This window comes from Heteronotia binoei, chromosome 6 (assembly GCF_032191835.1).
Source record: "Heteronotia binoei isolate CCM8104 ecotype False Entrance Well chromosome 6, APGP_CSIRO_Hbin_v1, whole genome shotgun sequence".
Taxonomy (NCBI): domain Eukaryota; kingdom Metazoa; phylum Chordata; class Lepidosauria; order Squamata; family Gekkonidae; genus Heteronotia; species Heteronotia binoei.
In genome coordinates, this window is record NC_083228.1 from 115,623,790 (window position 1) to 115,642,799 (window position 19,010).

The 19,010-nt window shown below is 43.5% G+C and overlaps 1 protein-coding gene across 5 annotated transcripts in view; it reads left to right on the forward strand.

Annotated features, from left to right (window-relative positions):
- Positions 1 to 19,010, forward strand: part of SMC4 (structural maintenance of chromosomes 4) — a 61,810-nt gene that overhangs the window by 27,971 nt on the left and 14,829 nt on the right. For all 5 annotated transcript variants that reach the window (XM_060242417.1, XM_060242419.1, XM_060242418.1 and 2 more), the window contains 7 exons: positions 185 to 370; positions 2,418 to 2,579; positions 4,202 to 4,427; positions 4,511 to 4,590; positions 14,696 to 14,848; positions 17,091 to 17,217; positions 18,412 to 18,601. In XM_060242417.1, coding sequence (XP_060098400.1) covers positions 185 to 370; positions 2,418 to 2,579; positions 4,202 to 4,427; positions 4,511 to 4,590; positions 14,696 to 14,848; positions 17,091 to 17,217; positions 18,412 to 18,601 — 1,124 coding nt within the window. The remainder of the gene's footprint in view (positions 1 to 184; positions 371 to 2,417; positions 2,580 to 4,201; positions 4,428 to 4,510; positions 4,591 to 14,695; positions 14,849 to 17,090; positions 17,218 to 18,411; positions 18,602 to 19,010) is intronic.

Genomic DNA, 19,010 nt, shown 5'->3' on the forward strand with positions numbered 1-19,010 from the left:
GTCAGTGGAAGAACAGATTTTCTTCAGAAAAATCTCAGTATTGGATAGATTAAAAATAATTACGATTTTATATTTCATAAAAACAAATTAAATATTTTAATTGATAGATTGTAAGTAACCCTAAAGTTGTAATTCCTTAAAAGTTTGTAGGATTTTCAATAATTATAAATGGATTTTTTTAAAGAGAAAGAATGAACTTGACAAACTTGTAAAAGAAGAAGCAGAAATAAAAAATTATACTCGAGAGTTGCGTCAGAAGGTGGAAGAAGCAAGAAGTTCCCTGGCAATAAATAAAAGTCGAGGAAAAGTTCTTGAAGCTTTATTACAGCAAAAGAAAGCTGGACAAATCCCGGGTATATATGGAAGACTAGTAAGTTATTCTTGCCTGAATAAAAAGTGTACTTTACTAATCTCTGCAGGGTATATAGTCACCAAAATAAATAATAAAAACAAGTCTTGAGGGTTGCAGTGAACATTGGAACCAGCTGTAAAAAAAATCTATAGATGAAATATTTCCCTTGGTTTAGTACAAGTCTAGATAAAGTGCAAAGACATCAGGGAGAAAAACATAATAAATATAATTCTGTTGATTTCACCCTATTCAATTTTACATTTAATACAGTTGACTAGATCTGCATTGCCCAGGATAGCCGAATCTTGTCAGATCTCTGAAGCTAAGCAGGGTTGACGCTGGTTAATATTTGGATTTGAGATTACAAGGAATACTAGGATCACTACGCAGGCAGGCACTGGCAAACCACTTCTACAAGGTCGCTGTAAGTTGGTTGCGATTTGGTGGTACTTTCCACCGTCACCACTTTTAGGACAGAATTACTCCAATTCTGTATATTGCAATTTACAAACAGATGGGAGGGGACCTAAAACGCCACCGGCAGTTGGCTTCATTAAAATTGATAAAAATAGGGAGAATGGAATTGTAGTTTGAAAACGGGCTTTTATCCATTTTTCTTAAGTTTTGAGGGTCAGTTTGGCCCCACTATCGGGGCAAGGGTGGGACTGGATTTTAATGGGTGCTTTAACATTTGATCACTTTAAGAAACTTAAATATAATACTTTTTGAGTTCTTCAGCTTTTTTTCTGAAGATGGTTCCACAGAAAGAATTGATGCAGAATTTTTTTTTCATCCTTTATGAAGAGGTTTTTAAAGTAGGCTGATAGATCAAAAAAGACAGTCTCATTGGAGATAAATGTGAGGGGTAAAATCCTCCTAGAGATACATCTGCCTTTACACCATTAGACCTGTTTTGTTTTTCTTGCCATTGTCTCCATTTCCTCCCTCTCCTTTTTGTTTTCTTTTCTGAATGGGCTTTCAGTGGAATTGAATTCTCATGCTCTCTTCTCTGAACTCTCCTGATTGCCACAAAATGCTACATAATGAATTCTGAGGAATAACTGGAGGAGGGTGCTAAAGCAGAAAGGTAGAATCAGTGGGAAGAGAGCCAGTGTGGTAAAGTGGTTAAGAGCCATGGAGTGGACTCTAATCTGAAGAACCAGGTTTGATTCCCCACTCTTCCACATGAAGTTAGTTGTATGATCTTGGGCCAGTCACAGTTCTCTGAGAGCTCTATCAATCCACCTATCTCCCAGAGTATGTGTTGTGAAGAGAGGGACGGAAGGTGATTGTAAGCTGCTCTGAGACACCTTCAGGTAGCGAAGAGCGAGGTATGAAAACCAGCCCTCCTCCTGTTCAAATGTTACTTTTAGAGTTAGCTATATTAGGTATGTGAAAATTGGTCCTGGTCCTCTGCCCTCATGCTTGTCTTCATATAGTTCCTTGAAAGCAATTTATGCTGTTTCCCTTAGAGTTAACTCTCATGAGTTAAAGTTTCTTATTCTTACATCAGTCTACCACTGAGGAAAAAGAGTGGCATTAACTTGATACTGAAAAAGTATGGCATTGATTACTCAAACCTCTTAAATTCTAGAAGCATTAGGTGGTGTTCGTACTGTTTATTAATGCTATAATTCTGGTTTCCCAATACATTTATTCAGAGCAGCTAGCAAAATAGGTCTCATTAAAAGCAACCAGTTTATAATTTTTAAAAACACTCAAACTATCATCAAAATCATGACCATCTTCAGTCCTATATGACAAATAAAAAAACTAAAAGTGGGGGATATAAACTAACCAATGACATGCTGGAATAAAATTACCAGTTTCATATCTGATGCAGTTAGTGCTGCTTAGTTACCTAACTGCTTTGGGTTGAGTTCACAATTGCCCCACTTCCTCATTTATGGATCCTGGTAAGTTTTAGAGGCATACAAAAAAAAGCTAGTTGCAATAATAGAGTTGCTTGAGTTCCTTTAGCATTTTTAAGCTGGGTCCTACTCTCAACTAACCTGAGTGTTTAAGTGCCCGCCGTTTTCTTCTTCCATTCTTTTTTTTGCAATAGGGTGACCTCGGAGCGATAGATGAAAAATATGATGTTGCCATTTCATCATCTTGTGGAGCATTAGATCACATTGTTGTTGATACTATTGATACAGCTCAAAAATGTGTTAATTTCTTGAAGAAACAAAATATCGGTGTTGCAACTTTTATTGGACTTGACAAGGTTTGTGTTTGAGTTGAAATAGTAGATACTATGAAATGTAAACCATGTAAATTTGTTCATATTGTAGCTATGTTCACACTGATATGCTTCAAGTGTTTGATTTCTCCCTCCCTACACACACACCTTAAGCATATTTATTATTGCCGAAGCTGACTTTCAAAAATATTTCAGTCTCACAATGAAAAGATTATCTTAGTCATTAGTATTTTTTATCTTGACAATATTACTGTATGTTCAGTGATGTTTATTAAAGAATTTCAAGCAGCTTGGAGGAAAGTATGTCTTTGAACATAAATGCAGAACAATATTATACTGCATCAGATTTGGCAATTAGTGTTAGCCCTTGTTTATTGCCTTCCACAGGTTTATACAGAGGTGTTGAAATGTGTTCTGCCCCGTTTGTAGTTCTGAGGTGTTGAAATGTGTTCTGCCCCCAGTCTGTTATAACTGGGTCTGTCCCAACTCAAAGGTTAAAGTGCCTTTTGCTTGCTTTTGGGGGGGTGGGGTGGAGAGACAGAGGAGAAGGTTTGACTCACCTCCCAGGCACAAAGCCATCCAGAGTTTCATACAGTATTTCTGCGATAGTTTCAGTGGGTAGGCATCTTAGTTTGTGGTAGAACTACCTATGCAGTACTCCTCTTCCACAGGTATGGGAGGCAAACCTTTTCTTGCCCATGGACAGTCCCCTAATCTCAAACAATTCCTCACCCGTGACAATTCCCTTCCTAACGTGCAATAAATCAAGATGCCAACTCTCTCCCCATATTCATTCTAGAACAATAAAGGATTTATATGAAAAATAACATTTTGTTTAATTATTACATTAGTATTTCAATATGTTCTTCAGGAAAATACTATACACAAACTACGTACATCAACAAAATCTACAATGTAACTATCAATGAGACTAGGGCTTCTACAGGAACCCAATTTCCATGTAATGCAGTTATCCATACACTATAAATCGTATAAATGTGTGAAGTTTGAGTTCCAGATATAATTTTATCTCAGCAGTGCTACAGCTTGGCAAATTCCCTTCCTTTTATAAAGAGCATCTTATTCTAAAATATCTAAATAGTCCTGTTAGCCTTTTGGTCTTCATTACAGATATTAAGAATGCTCAAATTTTATATAGAAAGGTCAATTACCTAGGCTCTTTTTGTTAAGATTAACCATAGTTTGGTATGAGCTGGTATAATTTAGTACTTAGGGTGTCTGACGAGACTCGGGAGATCCCAGAATTAGATCTCTACAGCTGTGAAGTTCACTGGGTGACTTTGGGCCAGGCGCACAGCCTAGCAGGAGAAAACTATGTACACTAACCATCCTGAGCTGTATGGAAAGAAAGTTAGATAAAAAGTGTGATGTCTGAATTTTCAAATCATAGCTGCCATCAGAGGTACAAAATTAGTGTTATATGAGGTATTTTAGTTGAAGGGCAGGATTAATTAACAGATTACATCTGAAAGCCCTACAGAAAGCAAAAATGTCAAGGTATTGAGACATTTGTTAGGAGGAAGATGAAAGTGCAAACAAACTACAAAAATTAAACTATATGGGTGTATATTGTTTTTATGCAGATGTCCTTTGTCAATATTATTGCTTTTCTGCCTTTCATCCAGATGGTGGTGTGGGAGAAAAGCATGAATACAATACAGACTCCTGAAAATGTTCCACGTCTATTTGACATGGTAAAAGTTAAAGATGAGAAGATTCGTCAAGCCTTCTATTTTGCCTTGCGTGATACTTTAGTAGCAGATAACATGGATCAGGCTACCAGAGTTGCATTCCAAGAACATAAGAGGTGGAGAGTTGTTACACTGCAAGGACAAATCATAGAACAGTCAGGTATTTAAAAATGCAAAATTGTACTTTAAAATTCAGTTTGAATATGACATTGCCAATTCTAATGTATTTTTCTCTTTCCACAGGGACAATGACAGGTGGAGGAGGAAAAGTATTGAAGGGTAGAATGGGATCATCTGTTGTAGTTGAAATGTCAGAAGATGAGGTTAGTATAATTATATAATTAAAATTCTGAGGAAAAATATATTCCTTCTTGGCTATTGTCTGAAAGTATCATTTTGCATAAAGAGACTGAATTAAGTAATTGCTGTATTGCATCATTGTCTTTATTACGTTTGGATGAGTTCTCCTGTTCAGCTCACTTGGGGGTTTTAAAAAAAAAAATAGTTTTAATAGTTTTTATTTTATTGAATCTAATCCAATACAAAGGGAGCATAGGGCAAATAAATAATAAAAATATAAATCTAACATGCAAGAATCCAATTTAGATCATTGGATGCATATAACAAATAATTTACAAAAATAATACATACCGTAATATGCTAGGTATTAAGAAATAACCTACAATTCATTCTATTAGGCAAAAAGGAAATACTCCCAAAGAATTCCAAAACCGGAGCCCAAAGCAAATCATAATCTATAGCCAAATCAGTATCATTTTCGAAGACCCCATTACATGCTGGTCCCATAACTTATACCACTTTTCAATCAAGGGGGTATATGGGAGTTTCTAATTTTTAGCAGCATCATATGAGCTATCGCCAACATTGTCAAGATTAAAGATTTCTGATCTTTACTCATCAACTTAGGCCAGATATCAAATAAAAGAAGTTTAAAATATACTAGAATGGTTAGATTGAATATAAGTTTTATTTGCTCTACCACTTTATTTCAAAAATTTGACACTGTTGAACATTCCCACTAAATATGGTAAAGGGAGCCTTTAGATCTTCTTCGTGGTCTCTGTGCAGTCACACACATGGGTCTTGCCGCAGGCAACGGATCCATACCTCTGAGCTCCAATAGCTCGCCTATAGCGCTTTTTGGCGCGCTTCCCTCCTGCTCTGGGGAGCAGGCACCGACCGCGCATGCCTGGAGCGGGGTGGGGAGCGGCCATCCCACTCAGTTTCTTCCCTTCCGCCGCCCGGACAACACCTACCTTGCTGCGTTCCTCCTACTACTTCGCCTCTACTTTGGTATCGTACTACTCTTTCTTCTTTCCATTCCTTTTCTACTTTCTTCGTCCTACAAAATATATATACCGTATATACTCGAGTATAAGTCGACCCGAATATAAGCCGAGGCTTCTAATTTTACCCCAAAAATCTGGGAAAACTTATTGACTCGAGTATAAGCCGAGGGTGGGAAACGCAGCAGTTACTGGTAAACCTATGGTACCTTTCATATACTGCCCCACAAGTTGGCCAGCTTGGAGAAGGCATTTTTTTCTCCTTAAATCACTTCTCCAAGCCAAGTCAGCCAGCCGCTTGGAGAATCCATTTAAAACTAACGTTGCTTTCTTTCCACCTCCCCCCTCTGTTTTCCTTCCTTCCTCCCTCTTATGGCTCTCAAACATCTGACGTTCATGTCTTGTGGCTCTCAAGCATCTGATGTTCATTCTAGATGGCTCTTACATTAAGCAAATCTGGCTTTGAGAGCCACACAATATGTGTGAAAGGGCCACACGTATCATCCAAGCCACCGTTTGGCCACTCCTGGTTATTATAAACTACTTGAAATATTTGTAGAAGGGTTTTTTATGCTGTTTATCTATGTTAAGGATTTAATTTGTTGCACTGTTACATAACAGCATAGATAATGCATTTTTACATGCTTTATAGTATGTTTGCCTGACTGTTTCCAGAAAAGAGTGAGCTGTAGGATTGCATCCCATTCGGTGCCAGCCAGACCATCGGTCAGACCTCTCCTTTTAAGAACATTCTCAGACGAATCTAATGTATTGTAACAGGTTTCCTGTTGTCAAGAATTAGAGCCTTGGAAGGCACGGATTAACCAAGTGATTCCTGAAATCAGTTAAAATCAGGGTCTTGTAATTTCAGCTGTTGGTATCCTAAAGAAAACAGGTACAATGCCTGCTATACTTTTAAATTGAGGCTTTTTTGGTAAAAGCATTTGCTTGGATTCTAAGCAATATGAGCAGAGAAGGCATCTTCCTCTAATGCCTGAAGGGACCCAAACTGGGAGTCTGCAGCTCTTCCATTGAAGGAGGTACTGCTGGGCCAGTGTGCCCAGTTAACTGCCATCAGGAATTCTCTTTCTGTTTCCTACAGCACAGATTTCCCTGCCCTTCCAAGTCTACAGCTGCTCTTTCCCCTAGATGCAGGAAAGCCGGGTTCTTTCTAAAGTAGTCTGCATTCTCTGAAATACTGCAGATTCCCCCTCCTCAAATGCGGGTGTTCTTTTGTGTTTTGTTTGTTGAATCCTACACATTTCCAGCAATTGGCTCCAATTTATGTTGTACTCTTTCCCAACCTGGAGTTGACCAAAACAGTTCATGCGCCGCTTCCTGTTGCCAGCCCCCCCTTGCACGGCGAAGGCGGAGCGCCGCCGCTTTCTCCCCCCCCCCCCGAGCGGCGGAACCCACGGCCGGCGCCGGTCACGTGTCCTGCAGGGCTCGTCCGTCCCCCTTTTCCGGGCGGGGAAGGAAGAAAAAAAGCCGCGTCAACGTGCGAAATGGGGCCGGCGGCGGCGTTGCCGTGACGAGCCGCTCCGCCGCCCTCTTGCCTTCCGCGGCTGAGGGAAGCGCCTCTTCTGCCGCCCCCTCAGCGAAGCCGGCGAGCGGATTATTATTTTTTTTCCCCCTCCTCAACGACCCCAGGCCGGCCGGCGAGCCTTCCCTTTCGCCATGCTGTCGCCATCCCTGAGAGGAGGCGAAGGCACGGAAGCCGCGGGGGAAAGCGGGGCCGCCGCCGCCGGCCGAGCCGCCACTTGGTAAGGATCCCGCTCCGCCGGGGCTTCTCCCTCCCTTTTTACCTGACGGCTGAATAGTGACTCGAGTATATGTCGAGGAGGGGGTTTTTCTGCCCAAAATTTGGGCAGAAAATCTCTACTTATAATCGAGTATATACGGTATATTAAAAAAAAAGGAACCTCTTCTGCGCTGTTTCTTCTTTCCCCCCCTCCATCCCTTCCCTTCCATCTTCCCCTCCCCGTCCGGAGCGTATGGAAGGGAAAATTACGTTTAAAAGGTGTCGGAAGTGCGGGGCCAAGTTCCCTACTTCTGACGGCCACTCACTGCCTGTTCTGCTTGGGGGAATCCCACAGAGTCAACTCCTGCCCTCACTGTGCCAGTTTTGGCAAACAGGCGCGAAAGAACAGAGCGGCCTGCTTTCGCAGTTTCCTTATTGAGAAGTCACTTCGGATTCGCCGCCTCCCCCACAAGGAGCGGGAGATTCGGGCCTCCAGCCCGAAGACCTCGGCTCCGAAAAGACCTCGCGACCCGCCCGCTTCGACCTCCGCTCACGCTATGGCGGCTGCGCAGTCCGCTTCGGCAGGGACGGGGCACTCGAATCCGATTTTACCACCGGAACTCTCGGCACCGTCTGATGTTATTTCAGACATGCCACAGCTAACTCCTCACTCCCCAAGGATTGAGGTTATACCGATTGGCTCCAGGTCACCTTCGATCCACAGCGAGGTACCATCGGACATTCTTGAACCAGACCCACCAAGTGTCCGTCCCGAATTCTTCCGGGACATTCCAGCTTCCTCGCAACTCAAGGACACTTCTACTCAGGTCTCTACTCAGTGCTTCCACTCACGTTCTCCAGTTCGTGACCAGCGTGTTCGCTCGCCGTCTCCGTACCGGGATTACTATCGGGGTCACCGCTACGACCACTCCCCGTCTAAGTCTCCATCTCCTAGACCCCGTACAGCGTACCGAAGAGACTTTCGATCTCCATCTGAACAAAGCTACTACAGGCAGTACTCGGACTTCGAACCCAAACCGTACGTCCGTGACGTTTCAACTCCTCGAATTCGGGATGCCTATTCTCCCCGATACCGTTCTGGGGATCGGGAATCTCACCACTATCGACACCCGTCTCCCTACTACATTAGAGACCAACCGTACTTGGCTCATCGGACCCGAGATGCTTATCGGACCCGAGAGGCTGTCGACTCCACCAGAGAGCAGCATTACCATGCCCATCGGTCACGTGAGGACATCGAGTCTCCTACCTATCCTCGGACCCGAGATCTTCCCAGGCCACCTTCCGCGACGGTGCCTAAACCACCTCCATCAGGGTCTCCTCGCGCGAAGCTGTCTCGGGACCGATCACCGCCCAAGTCCATGTCGCCTCAACGACCGGACTCACATTCAGAGATGGATACATCAGACCATTCCGACTCCGAGGGACCTCCCGCCTCGCCTGCATCCGACATGCCCACTCGGCTCTCCCCATCGGACAGTTCTAAGGCATATCTCAACCTCATTACTACAATGGCCTCAGCCCTTAACATACCTATGCCATCTGACTCTCCTAGGGTCTCCGATGTGGTGCATGACCTTGTTCAAACCGACTTCCCTGACAGCTCAACGCTACCTATGCTTCCTGTCCATCTGGAGGCCCTCCGTGAATCTTGGGAAAAGCCTGCCTCCATCCCGGCTATTTCCAAACGTCTCGACTCTCTCTACCGGGTGCATGCTACAGATTGCAAGTTTCTAGCCTCCCATCCGGCACCCAACTCTATTATAGTCCATTCGGCCACTAAGGCCAAGCAATCTCGTCACCCTGCTCCTCCCAACCGCGAGGGCAGAAAATTGGATACTTTGGCTAGAAAAATCTACAGCTTTGCCTCTACTAATTCTAAGCTGAATAACTACCTAGCCTATTTTGCGGCATACTCATTCAGTCTCGCAAACCAAATAACACCTCACCTTGCATCGATGCCTGACTCCTCACAGAAGGCCGTTTCCGGGCTCGTTTCGGAGTTGTTGCGCGTCTCTAAACAGCAGATAAACTCTCTCAGACACGCGGTCTCTTGCTCCTCTAGAGTGTTCGCGACCTCAGTGGCCCTACGTCGCCACGCCTGGCTACGTTCGACTAACCTGCAGCCAGACATTAAGCAGAAGATAGAGGATCTCCCGTTTGACGGTCTCGGGCTATTCCACGCGTCGACAGACGAGATCCTCACTTCTGTGGACGATGGGCGTAAAAGGGCCAAACGCTTGGGCGTCTCACAGCCGGCTACCCAGTCCTTCGGCAAGCAGAGACCATGGAAACCTTCCTTCCAGCGTCGTCAGCGCTCTCCCAGACAGCAGGATCTCTGGAGGAAAAAACCTCAGCACCAAAAACAGCCCTTCCAGCAACGGCCATGTGCGCAGCCATCCAAGAAGCCGTCTCAACCAACCAAGCAGTCTCTTTGACTTTCATACAAGTGCAGCCATACCATTGAGCCCTCTTTATCACACCAGGCTACTTCCATTTTACCCAACATGGCATTCCATCACCACCGATTCTTGGGTTCTCACCATTGTGCGTCTAGGTTACGCAATCGAGTTCGTTTCACCTCCTCACCTCCGTTACTTTACCGTTACTCCACCCTCCCCTCACCTCCAACAAGAAATTCTGGACTTGCTCCAGAAAAATGCCATAGAACCTGTTCCTCCTCAACACCGCGGGACGGGGTTCTATTCAAGGTACTTCCTGGTCCCCAAGAGGGATGGGGGCAAGCGCCCTATCCTGGATCTTCGGAAGCTAAACGAACACATAATTTACAGGAAATTCAGAATGATTTCTCTAGACAATACTGACTTTGATGGACCAAGGGTCTGATTCAGTATAAGGCAGCTTCATATGTTCATATGTACAGTCCATACTTCCTCTGATTCCTCAAGGTTCCTGGATGGCTTCCCTAGATCTTCAGGACGCTTACTTCCATATAACGATCCGCCCCCACCACCGGAAGTATCTTCGTTTTGCAATAGGTCATCAACACTTCCAATACCAATCCCTACCCTTCGGACTTTCCACTGCTCCCAGAGTGTTTACTAAGTGCATGGCAGTAGTGGCAGCTCCCCTGCGGCTTCGGAACATTTCAGTTTTCCCGTACATAGACGACTGGCTTCTGATTGCACCAACTCAGCACCAACTGCAGAGGAACCTCGACACAACCCTCTCTCTGCTGGCCTCCCTGGGCCTCTGTGTGAATGTCACCAAATCACACCTCATGCCGACCCAGGACCTGCAGTTTATAGGTGCTCGTCTATGTACATCCCCTCATCTTGCGTTCCTTCCGCAGGACCGTGCACAGTCCATCATCTCCCTGGCCAATCTAGTCCGTCTCATCCCACGCCAGTCTGCCTACAACATTCAGAGGCTCTTGGGCCTTATGGCTGCAACCACTTCTGTGCTTCGCTTCGCTCGGCTGAGAATGCGACATCTTCAGCTCTGGTTCGTCCATGCTTACCACCCGCATGTACAGCCACAGAGCACTCTCCTCACCGTTCCTCAAAGAGCTCTGCACTCCCTTCGCTGGTGGACTATACCAGAGAATCTGCTTTCTGGGATGCCCTTCCTTCTTCCTCCGCCATCAGTCGTTCTAACCACAGACGCCTCCATGTGGGGATGGAGAGCCCACTTAGAGGACAAGACTGTCAGAGGCTTTTGGACACGGGCCGAGAGGGCCATTCATATCAACTGCCTGGAACTGATCGCAGTTCACAGAGCGCTCCATTCGTTCCTGCCATTGGTCACAGGTCGTCACGTTCAGGTCTCCACCGACAACATGGCGACTGTGTTTTACGTAAACAAACAGGGGGGCACCAGATCCCTTTGGCTGTACCGCATTGCCATACTGCTCTGGGAATGGTGTGTCAAACACAACATCTACTTGACTGCCATTCACCTCCCAGGTGTGGAGAACGTTCTGGCCGACTCCCTCAGCAGGATTCGGATAGACGACCACGAGTGGTCCCTCAATCATGTTTATCTCCAACGCATCTTTCGCTGCTTCGGTGTGCCCAGGATAGACGTTTTTGCCTCGAGGGACAATGCGAAATCTCCTCGTTTTTACACCAGGAGGGGCAACGATGCGTTCCTGCACACCTGGAGAGGTCCCCTACATTACCTCTTTCCCCCGACCCCCCTCATAACGCGGGTGTTAATCAAGATTGCTCGAGACGGCACGGACTGTATTCTCATTGCTCCATGGTGGCCACGGCAGCCATGGTTCACGAGACTACTTCAAATGTCCTGTCACACCTATCGTCGCCTTCCCCTAGTAGGCGATCTTTTGACTCAAGCCGACGGCAGGGTGCTATATCACAACCCACGGACTCTGGCCCTGACAGCGTGGAGAATCCGTCCTCCTTCCTGTCTACAGAAGTAGCGAACGTCATTCTTAATGCGAGAAAGCCTTCCACCAGACTCATCAACGAAAATGGAAGCGTTTCTGTTCGTTCACAGCTTCCAATCATCTCCAAGCCGAATCTGTGCCTCTCAATCTGATTCTGGATTATCTGCTTTCCCTGCAGAGATCAGGTCTCTGCTATTCCTCCTTAAAAGTTCATCTTTCGGCTATTTCTGCGTTCCATGACCCTGTTGAGGGCAAAACGGTTTTCTCACATAAGTTGTCTAAATCCTTCCTCAAGGACATCTTGCACCTGCATCCGCCAATTAAAACCTTTGCCCCAACTTGGAGTTTATCCTTAGTTCTCTCTTGCCTAATGAAAACCCCATTTGAACCCATGGCTACCATAGAGCTCAACATTTTGTCATGGAAGACTGCATTGCTAGTTGCCCTTACTTCAGGGAAACGTGCAAGTGATTTGTGTGCCTTTCGCTGTGATGCTCCGTACACGATATTCCATAAAGATAAAGTTGTCCTACGACCGGACCCTGCCTTCCTTCCTAAGGTTGTCTCCCAGTTCCATTTATCGACATCGACTTCCCTACCGACGTTCTTCTCCAACCCTACTGACGCAGGACAAAGAGCCCTGCATTCCTTGGATGTCAGAAGGGCTTTATCTTTCTATCTTGCTCGTACACAACCTTTCCGTAAGGACCCTAATCTGTTTGTGGCCTACGGTAAACCTCACAAGGGACACAAAATTTCTACCCAGAGACTATCTAAATGGGTAGTTAGTGCTATCAGGTTGTGCTACGAACTGGCTAAGCAGCCTATACCCGAAGGCCTTAAGGCCCACTCTACCAGAGCGGTCTTGACGTCTTCGGCCTTTCTACAGGGCGTCTCCCTAGAGGACATCTGTGCTGCTTCATCGTGGTCCTCTCCTTCCACGTTCGTCTCCCATTACGCCTTGGACGTTCGTGCGAGACGAGACGCCTCCTTCGGCCAAGCGGTCCTCAGATCCATCTTCCATTGAAGCCATGGGTGAGTGCATCCGCTTACATCTATAACCTGTTTGGTGTGATGTAATTTATTGTGTGACTAACTCTTTCCTCTCACCAGCACCCTCCTCCAGGACATTTAGCTGGCTAGTTACCCATGTGTGGGACTGCACAGAGACCACGAAGAAGATAACAGGTTGCTTACCTGTAACTGATGATCTTCGAGTGGTCATCTGTGCAGTCACACACGCCCACCCAGCCTTCCCCGCTGCTGGCCTCCTGTGATCGTTGTTTACCTTATATACTGTCGGTGGCGGCTGGAAGAAACTGAGTGGGATGGCCGCTCCCCCCCCCCCTGCTCCAGGCATGCGCGGTTGATGCCTGCTCCCCAGAGCGGGAGGGAAGCGCGCCAAAAAGCGCTATAGGCGAGCTATTGGAGCTCCGAGGTATGGATCCGTTGCCTGCGGCAAGACCCATGTGTGTGACTGCACAGATGACCACTCGAAGATCATCAGTTACAGGTAAGCAACCTGTTTTTTTACAGTTCCTCCAACAATCTGGACTTGGGACTTTAGAGATTTTACTCATCATTACAGGGTTTAAATACCAAAGTGAATATATTTTTTAAAAATGGAGTTGAATACCAATGCTTTTAGCCTTAGTGGAAGGGGAGTTCCAGATCATTTTCTTCTAGCCTTTGAGGTAGCATTAAATTCCAATGTTTAATATAAGAGGGTGGATATGAATGAAGAGAGTCAATTAAATAATTATATATTTTAGAAAGCAAAACTTGCCAATGCCCTCCTTTTTAAGAAGGAACTCAAATGGCATCAATTCATATCTAATAGTTTCTTTCCTCTGAAGAGAGTGGACCGTATTCTGAACTTGAAGGTATTGATACCAATTGATATTAGCTCCTAATTTCTTATCTGCTTGTTCCGTAATAACATTATTTCCTTGAATCCACTCCCCAATTCTATCCAACCCTTTAATCTCCCATGGATGGCTGGAGTTAGCCTTAATTAATTGTGGGAACCAATCTTGGTTGAAAAAGCTACCTGCTAGAGAAATACCCGGTGCAATCCACTTCCTTAGGTTATCCCATATTCTTAATGAATTTTCCAGGAAGAGATTTGCTGGTAAAAAATGTGATCTCTTCTGATGTTTAGACCAAAAAGTTCCTCTCAAAGAGAAGGGGAAAACATACTCTTGTTCAATACTGATCCAAGCTTCTACCGGATTTGTCCTAATCATTTTAACTGTTTGGGCAAGATTAGCTGCATAATAGTAGATTCTTAGATTGGGTATTGAACCCCCCCCCCCTTTTTTTTTTTTGATGGGTCTACACATGGTTGAAAATTTTATCCTAGGCCTAGCATTATTCCAAACTTGAACTTACAACCATCCTGCCTGTCTGCACCAAATAGAAATTTATTAAGTTGAGATTCTTACATAGGCAGGATGTCATACTGTGGGTACCAGCTTAATAGTAAGTGGCAATGCCAACTCAGAGTGACTTGGGGTTAAATACGGGGAGGTTTAACATGTTAGGCTTTGGCCTCCACCCAAATGTCTTGGGTTTCCTATAAAATGGGAGTTTATGATTCAGTCTAGAAGGGATATTGATATGGTTTTTAAAAAAAATACTACTGCTAGTTCTGACACTTTGTTAAAAAAAATACACAGCTTGGAAAATTCTGTCTACCAAATCGCCTTCTAGTTTTTTGTTCTTGAACTGTTCTTCCAGGCAAAGAGCTTTCTGACACAATGGCTTCTCCCCTTAGCATTTCTTCTCAGCCCAGTTCTTTCTGTTCCAAACAGAAACTGATTTCCATTGCCTTTCATATCCCCTATTTCACAAAACTTGTTTTTTGTTTTGAAAATCTAGGTGCTATAATAGATTTTGCTGAACTGGATTGCTCATATTTACATACGTGTCTGTCACACACAGGTAATGTTTCTCTGTAACTTTCACATGTACGACTTTTATTTTCATAGATTTGTAAAATGGAATCTCAGCTGCAAAATGATTCCCAAAAAGCAATGCAGTGTCAAGAACAAAGAGTGCAGCTTGAAGAAACAGTAGCAAAGCTGAGCCAGAGTGTCAGAGAAATGAGAAGCACATTGGAAAAGTACAGTGCAAGTATTCAGGTAATTTTACGTAAGGCTGAAGGGTTTCAAAAAATGTTGCTACTTATTGATAGAATAAGGAAGTGAACTCTAGATTGTCCAAATACTTTTCAAAAATATATGGTGAAACAACCAGCTATAACTGCTTTAAGTTTGCTTTGAAATGTAGAAAACACGTGGTAATGGTGGTATACAACTTGAGAATTGTTTTGAAACAGTGATTGGATATTAAGAGTTCACAGATAAGGTACATTGGCTCATCTAGTTATCAAATGTCCCAGATTCATTGAGGAGAGACAAAAGATGGATTACCCTGATTCTTGAGAAGAATGAGCTCACAAATATTAATTGGAGCCTTTTCTTTTATGAGATAAAGACCCATATATCACCAGGCCGCTGGCATCCTACCTTTTAGTAATCCAGCTTAAAATATTTTTGTGACCAGAGTGAGCTATCTCCCCCTCCCCTTCTTTCTGTGTAATTAGGCTTAAAAAAACATTAAAGGAAGAAGAGAAGTTCATACAATGGATCTTAGAACCTTTATTTTAAAAGGGGTGGTGTTCTTTCAGCAATGATGGTCATTTCACGTAGTGGTTCCACACACAGATTTGGGAGCCAGGCTTAAATGTATTACTGAGCTGAAACTCCTCTCAAGTATCTTTGACAACAAGTAGATGCCTGAGCTTCATATTAGTGCCTAGAGAACAAACAATAAGAAACATTTCCCCTAAGTAGAGCTGATACAACTGGTCAATTTCTTTTCATTCCGTACTGGAATTCTGCTTGGTGTCTTTTGAAATACTGGCAAAAAGAACAGAGACACTTATATAGGCAGAGGGGGTTTCATGGACTTGCAGGACTTGGCTACAGTACTGTAGTAACTTATGCAAAGGCATTTACTGGTAGGTTATTAAGAGACAGCAGATACTGCAAGACTGAATAATCCTCTGGAGTTTTAAATAGTGCTAAGGAGTTCTGCTTCTCCTGCGAAGGGAAGGGAGCTTTCATCATCTCTGATCCCCATTTTAGTCTGATGGATTACAGAATGCATGGGCAACTGACTTAGCATCAAACCTGTCAGTATCATGGTGGGGCTGGGAGCACTGATATATTTCTCAGCCACTAAGTTGCTGGCTTGTTCCATAGCCTTTTGGGGGGCTGTGATCTGAGCTTAATTTTAAAAAAAGAAATAAGTCTCTTGTAACAGGGTTATACACTGCTTCAGCAATGAGCAACATCATGATTAATGTTTGATTTTGTTCCTAATATGCACCTTGTTTCCTGATCTAGAATGTACCATTTTTTAACGGCCAGAATTAATTGGCTCTTTAAAAGCCTATTGTTCAGCCAGTTTTCTACAGTAACATAATCAGTAACAAGAGCGATTTAATTGGGCCCATACACTAATCAAGAGCTAGTACTGTTTCTAAAGACTTTGTTAAAGATTTTGTTTCCCAATACTAATCTAGAGATGCTCTGCTGCATCTTTGTACCAGCTGAAGCATCTGAGACACTTACCTTACAAAACCATAAACAATGGTGGTAAATTCCAAAACTTAACTTTATAAAATAAAAACTCAATATTGATTATTCTGTATAGGTAATAGACAGGAGTCAGGAATTAGGGTTGGTATCCAGCTTGTGTACAATGAAAAGAGGCAAAGGGCAGTAGCAGTACTTACCAGATTTTTCGCTCCATAAGACGCACCCCCCCCCCCCAAAAAGTGGGGAGTGCGTGCGTCTTATGGAGCAAAAAGGGGCGTGGCCAAGGGTGAGCGGGTCCAATCCTCGTGTGTGCGACGGCGGGCAGGTCCAATTTGCGTGTGCCCCTCCGCGAGCTGGGGCCAAGAGTGCTGAGGGGGTCCGGCTTGGGTCGCGCGACGCTGCCAGTCTGTGGGAGGCTGACACGGAGTTGCGGGAGCCCTGCGCTTCCTTGGGAGTAGGAGCGCTGGGGCTGGGGGGGAAGACTTGGGGGCTGGGAAGGAGCTGCAGGGTTCCTGTTTTCCTCCTCCAAAAACTAAGTGCGTCTTAGGGAGCGAAAAATACGGTACATTTCATGGAGTGATCCTTCAAAAGGTTCCCTGACCTGGGGAGGAAGGCTTTTCAGAAGATCACTGCTGCAAGGATGGAGGCCTAATGAGCTCCTCTGCTCTAGTGGAATGCTGCAGCACTTGAGATTGGCCACGTTTTTCTGCTTCAGGATGGTAGTTCAGCATTCAGATATTCTATGCAGACAACCAACAAACCTGTTTGTATTGTTTAGAGTTTATCGGAACAGGAAGTTCACTTAGAAGCCCAGGTTAAAGAGCTTGAAGCCAACGTAATTGCTGCTGCTCCAGATAAAACAAAGCAGAAGGAATTGGAGAAAAAATGTAATAGCTACAAAGAAGGTAGGCTAACTTCACCTATGAAATGAGATGAGTTCATAATTAACATGCATATAGCAGTGATGTTGGCTTAATGTCCAGTGGAGCAGTCTGTTTAAAATGTTATGAAGTCTTTGCATATTTAAAAAGATAATCACTTTGTAAGAAAATTAATTCAGACATGGCTTCCAATTAGTTTGGGTAAAAAGGTTATAGGGCAGTATTTTAACTTAGCCACTGGTGCTTTTCTCCATTATGGAGAAATGTGTTGCTGAAGGCACAAATTAACTCACTATCTGTTGTCTTCAGCTTTCCTGTGGAAGCAATAAAGGTAATCCTCTCTGTTTTCAAGTAGTGGACTTCTATGTTTTTACTTGTTTATATAGCCTTTATAAAAATTCTAGGAAACGTTGCACCATTTCAAGCACGTGTTTGTTTTTTCTTTCAGTAACTGAGAAACACATTTCTTGAATGTGGAATATGCATTCTATAACTTAATGTGCATTCTATCTCATTTTTATTTCAAACTAGTACTTGTAAAATAGTATTTATGAATGAGCTGTTATAAACTGCTGCTGCTCAAAAAATGTCCTACTTCTAAACTTGTTTAGGTTAGTGATTCGGAAAATATTTAGCATTCTGAGTGAACGTTCAAGTTGTAGTGTTTTGTTTGGGCTTTGTTTGTTTTTTAAAGAAATATCTTTCTAAGCCCATTGACTTCAGTGGATTTAAATGAGTGTAAATCTGTTTAAAACTGCACATTAGAAGTTGCACAATCTTACCTGACCCTGAAGGACCTTCCCTGAATGCAAAGCTCCAGATTATGCTGACTCTTGGGGTTCTTCACATTATCAGTCTTTTGGTATTTCTCTGTATTCGGATTTGAGTAGAAGAGTGCAGATTTATTCCAGTACTTCAGTGAAACAAAATTATTGCTCTTTGCCCTTCCAGCCTTCAGACTTCTTTCATACTGGTTGCTGGATATTTTCAGTGTGCACTTATCAACCCACTAGGAAGAGGCCTCAACTGACGCAAGATGTAAATGTGAGGGCACCAATGAGTCATCCTCCTACGGCACCCCAGCACTGCTGCCTTTCCAGTTTTGGACTTGAACAAAGGCCCTCATTAGTTCTTTCCTTGAATACTTTGCTCCTAGAACCTGTAACAACTTGAGTGATTTTTGTCCCTCCCCAATTTTACTGCTTCTGTTTTTGACAGATTATGACAAAGTTGCTGCAAAGGCTGGTATATTGGAAACAGAAGTTAAGAGACTACATAATCTCATAATTGAAATCAGTGATAATAAACTGAAAGTTCAGCAAGACAACCTTGATAAGATAAATAAGGAACTAGATCAGTGTGCTTCTGCTGTTACTAAAGCTCAGGTGGCAATCAAGACTGCAGACAGGTATTATAAAGTGTTTTACATTCTTTACTCTGCCAACATCATAAGAGCATAAAATGGCATTACATACCAGATTGTAAAACAAAATGACTATCTGAATTTATGGCTTTGGAACACGGTTATAACAGTTTCTTCCTGCGGCTTGATAAGAGAGGTTTTTTGTTTTTTTAATGAAGATTCAGATTGAAGTAAATCTGTGCATAAAAACAGATTAACTGTATATGGGGTACTTTAAAAATTATACATGAGACTAGAAATAGGGTAATAGGAAATCCACTAAGGAAGAAAATCATAGATAATATGGTAGCAGAAAGTAAGAATCTAGATATATAGTTTCTGCCTCCTCCAAAAAATGCCTGTTTCCAATCCTTTATATCTCAATCAATCAATGTCCAGTGCTATGCTCCATATT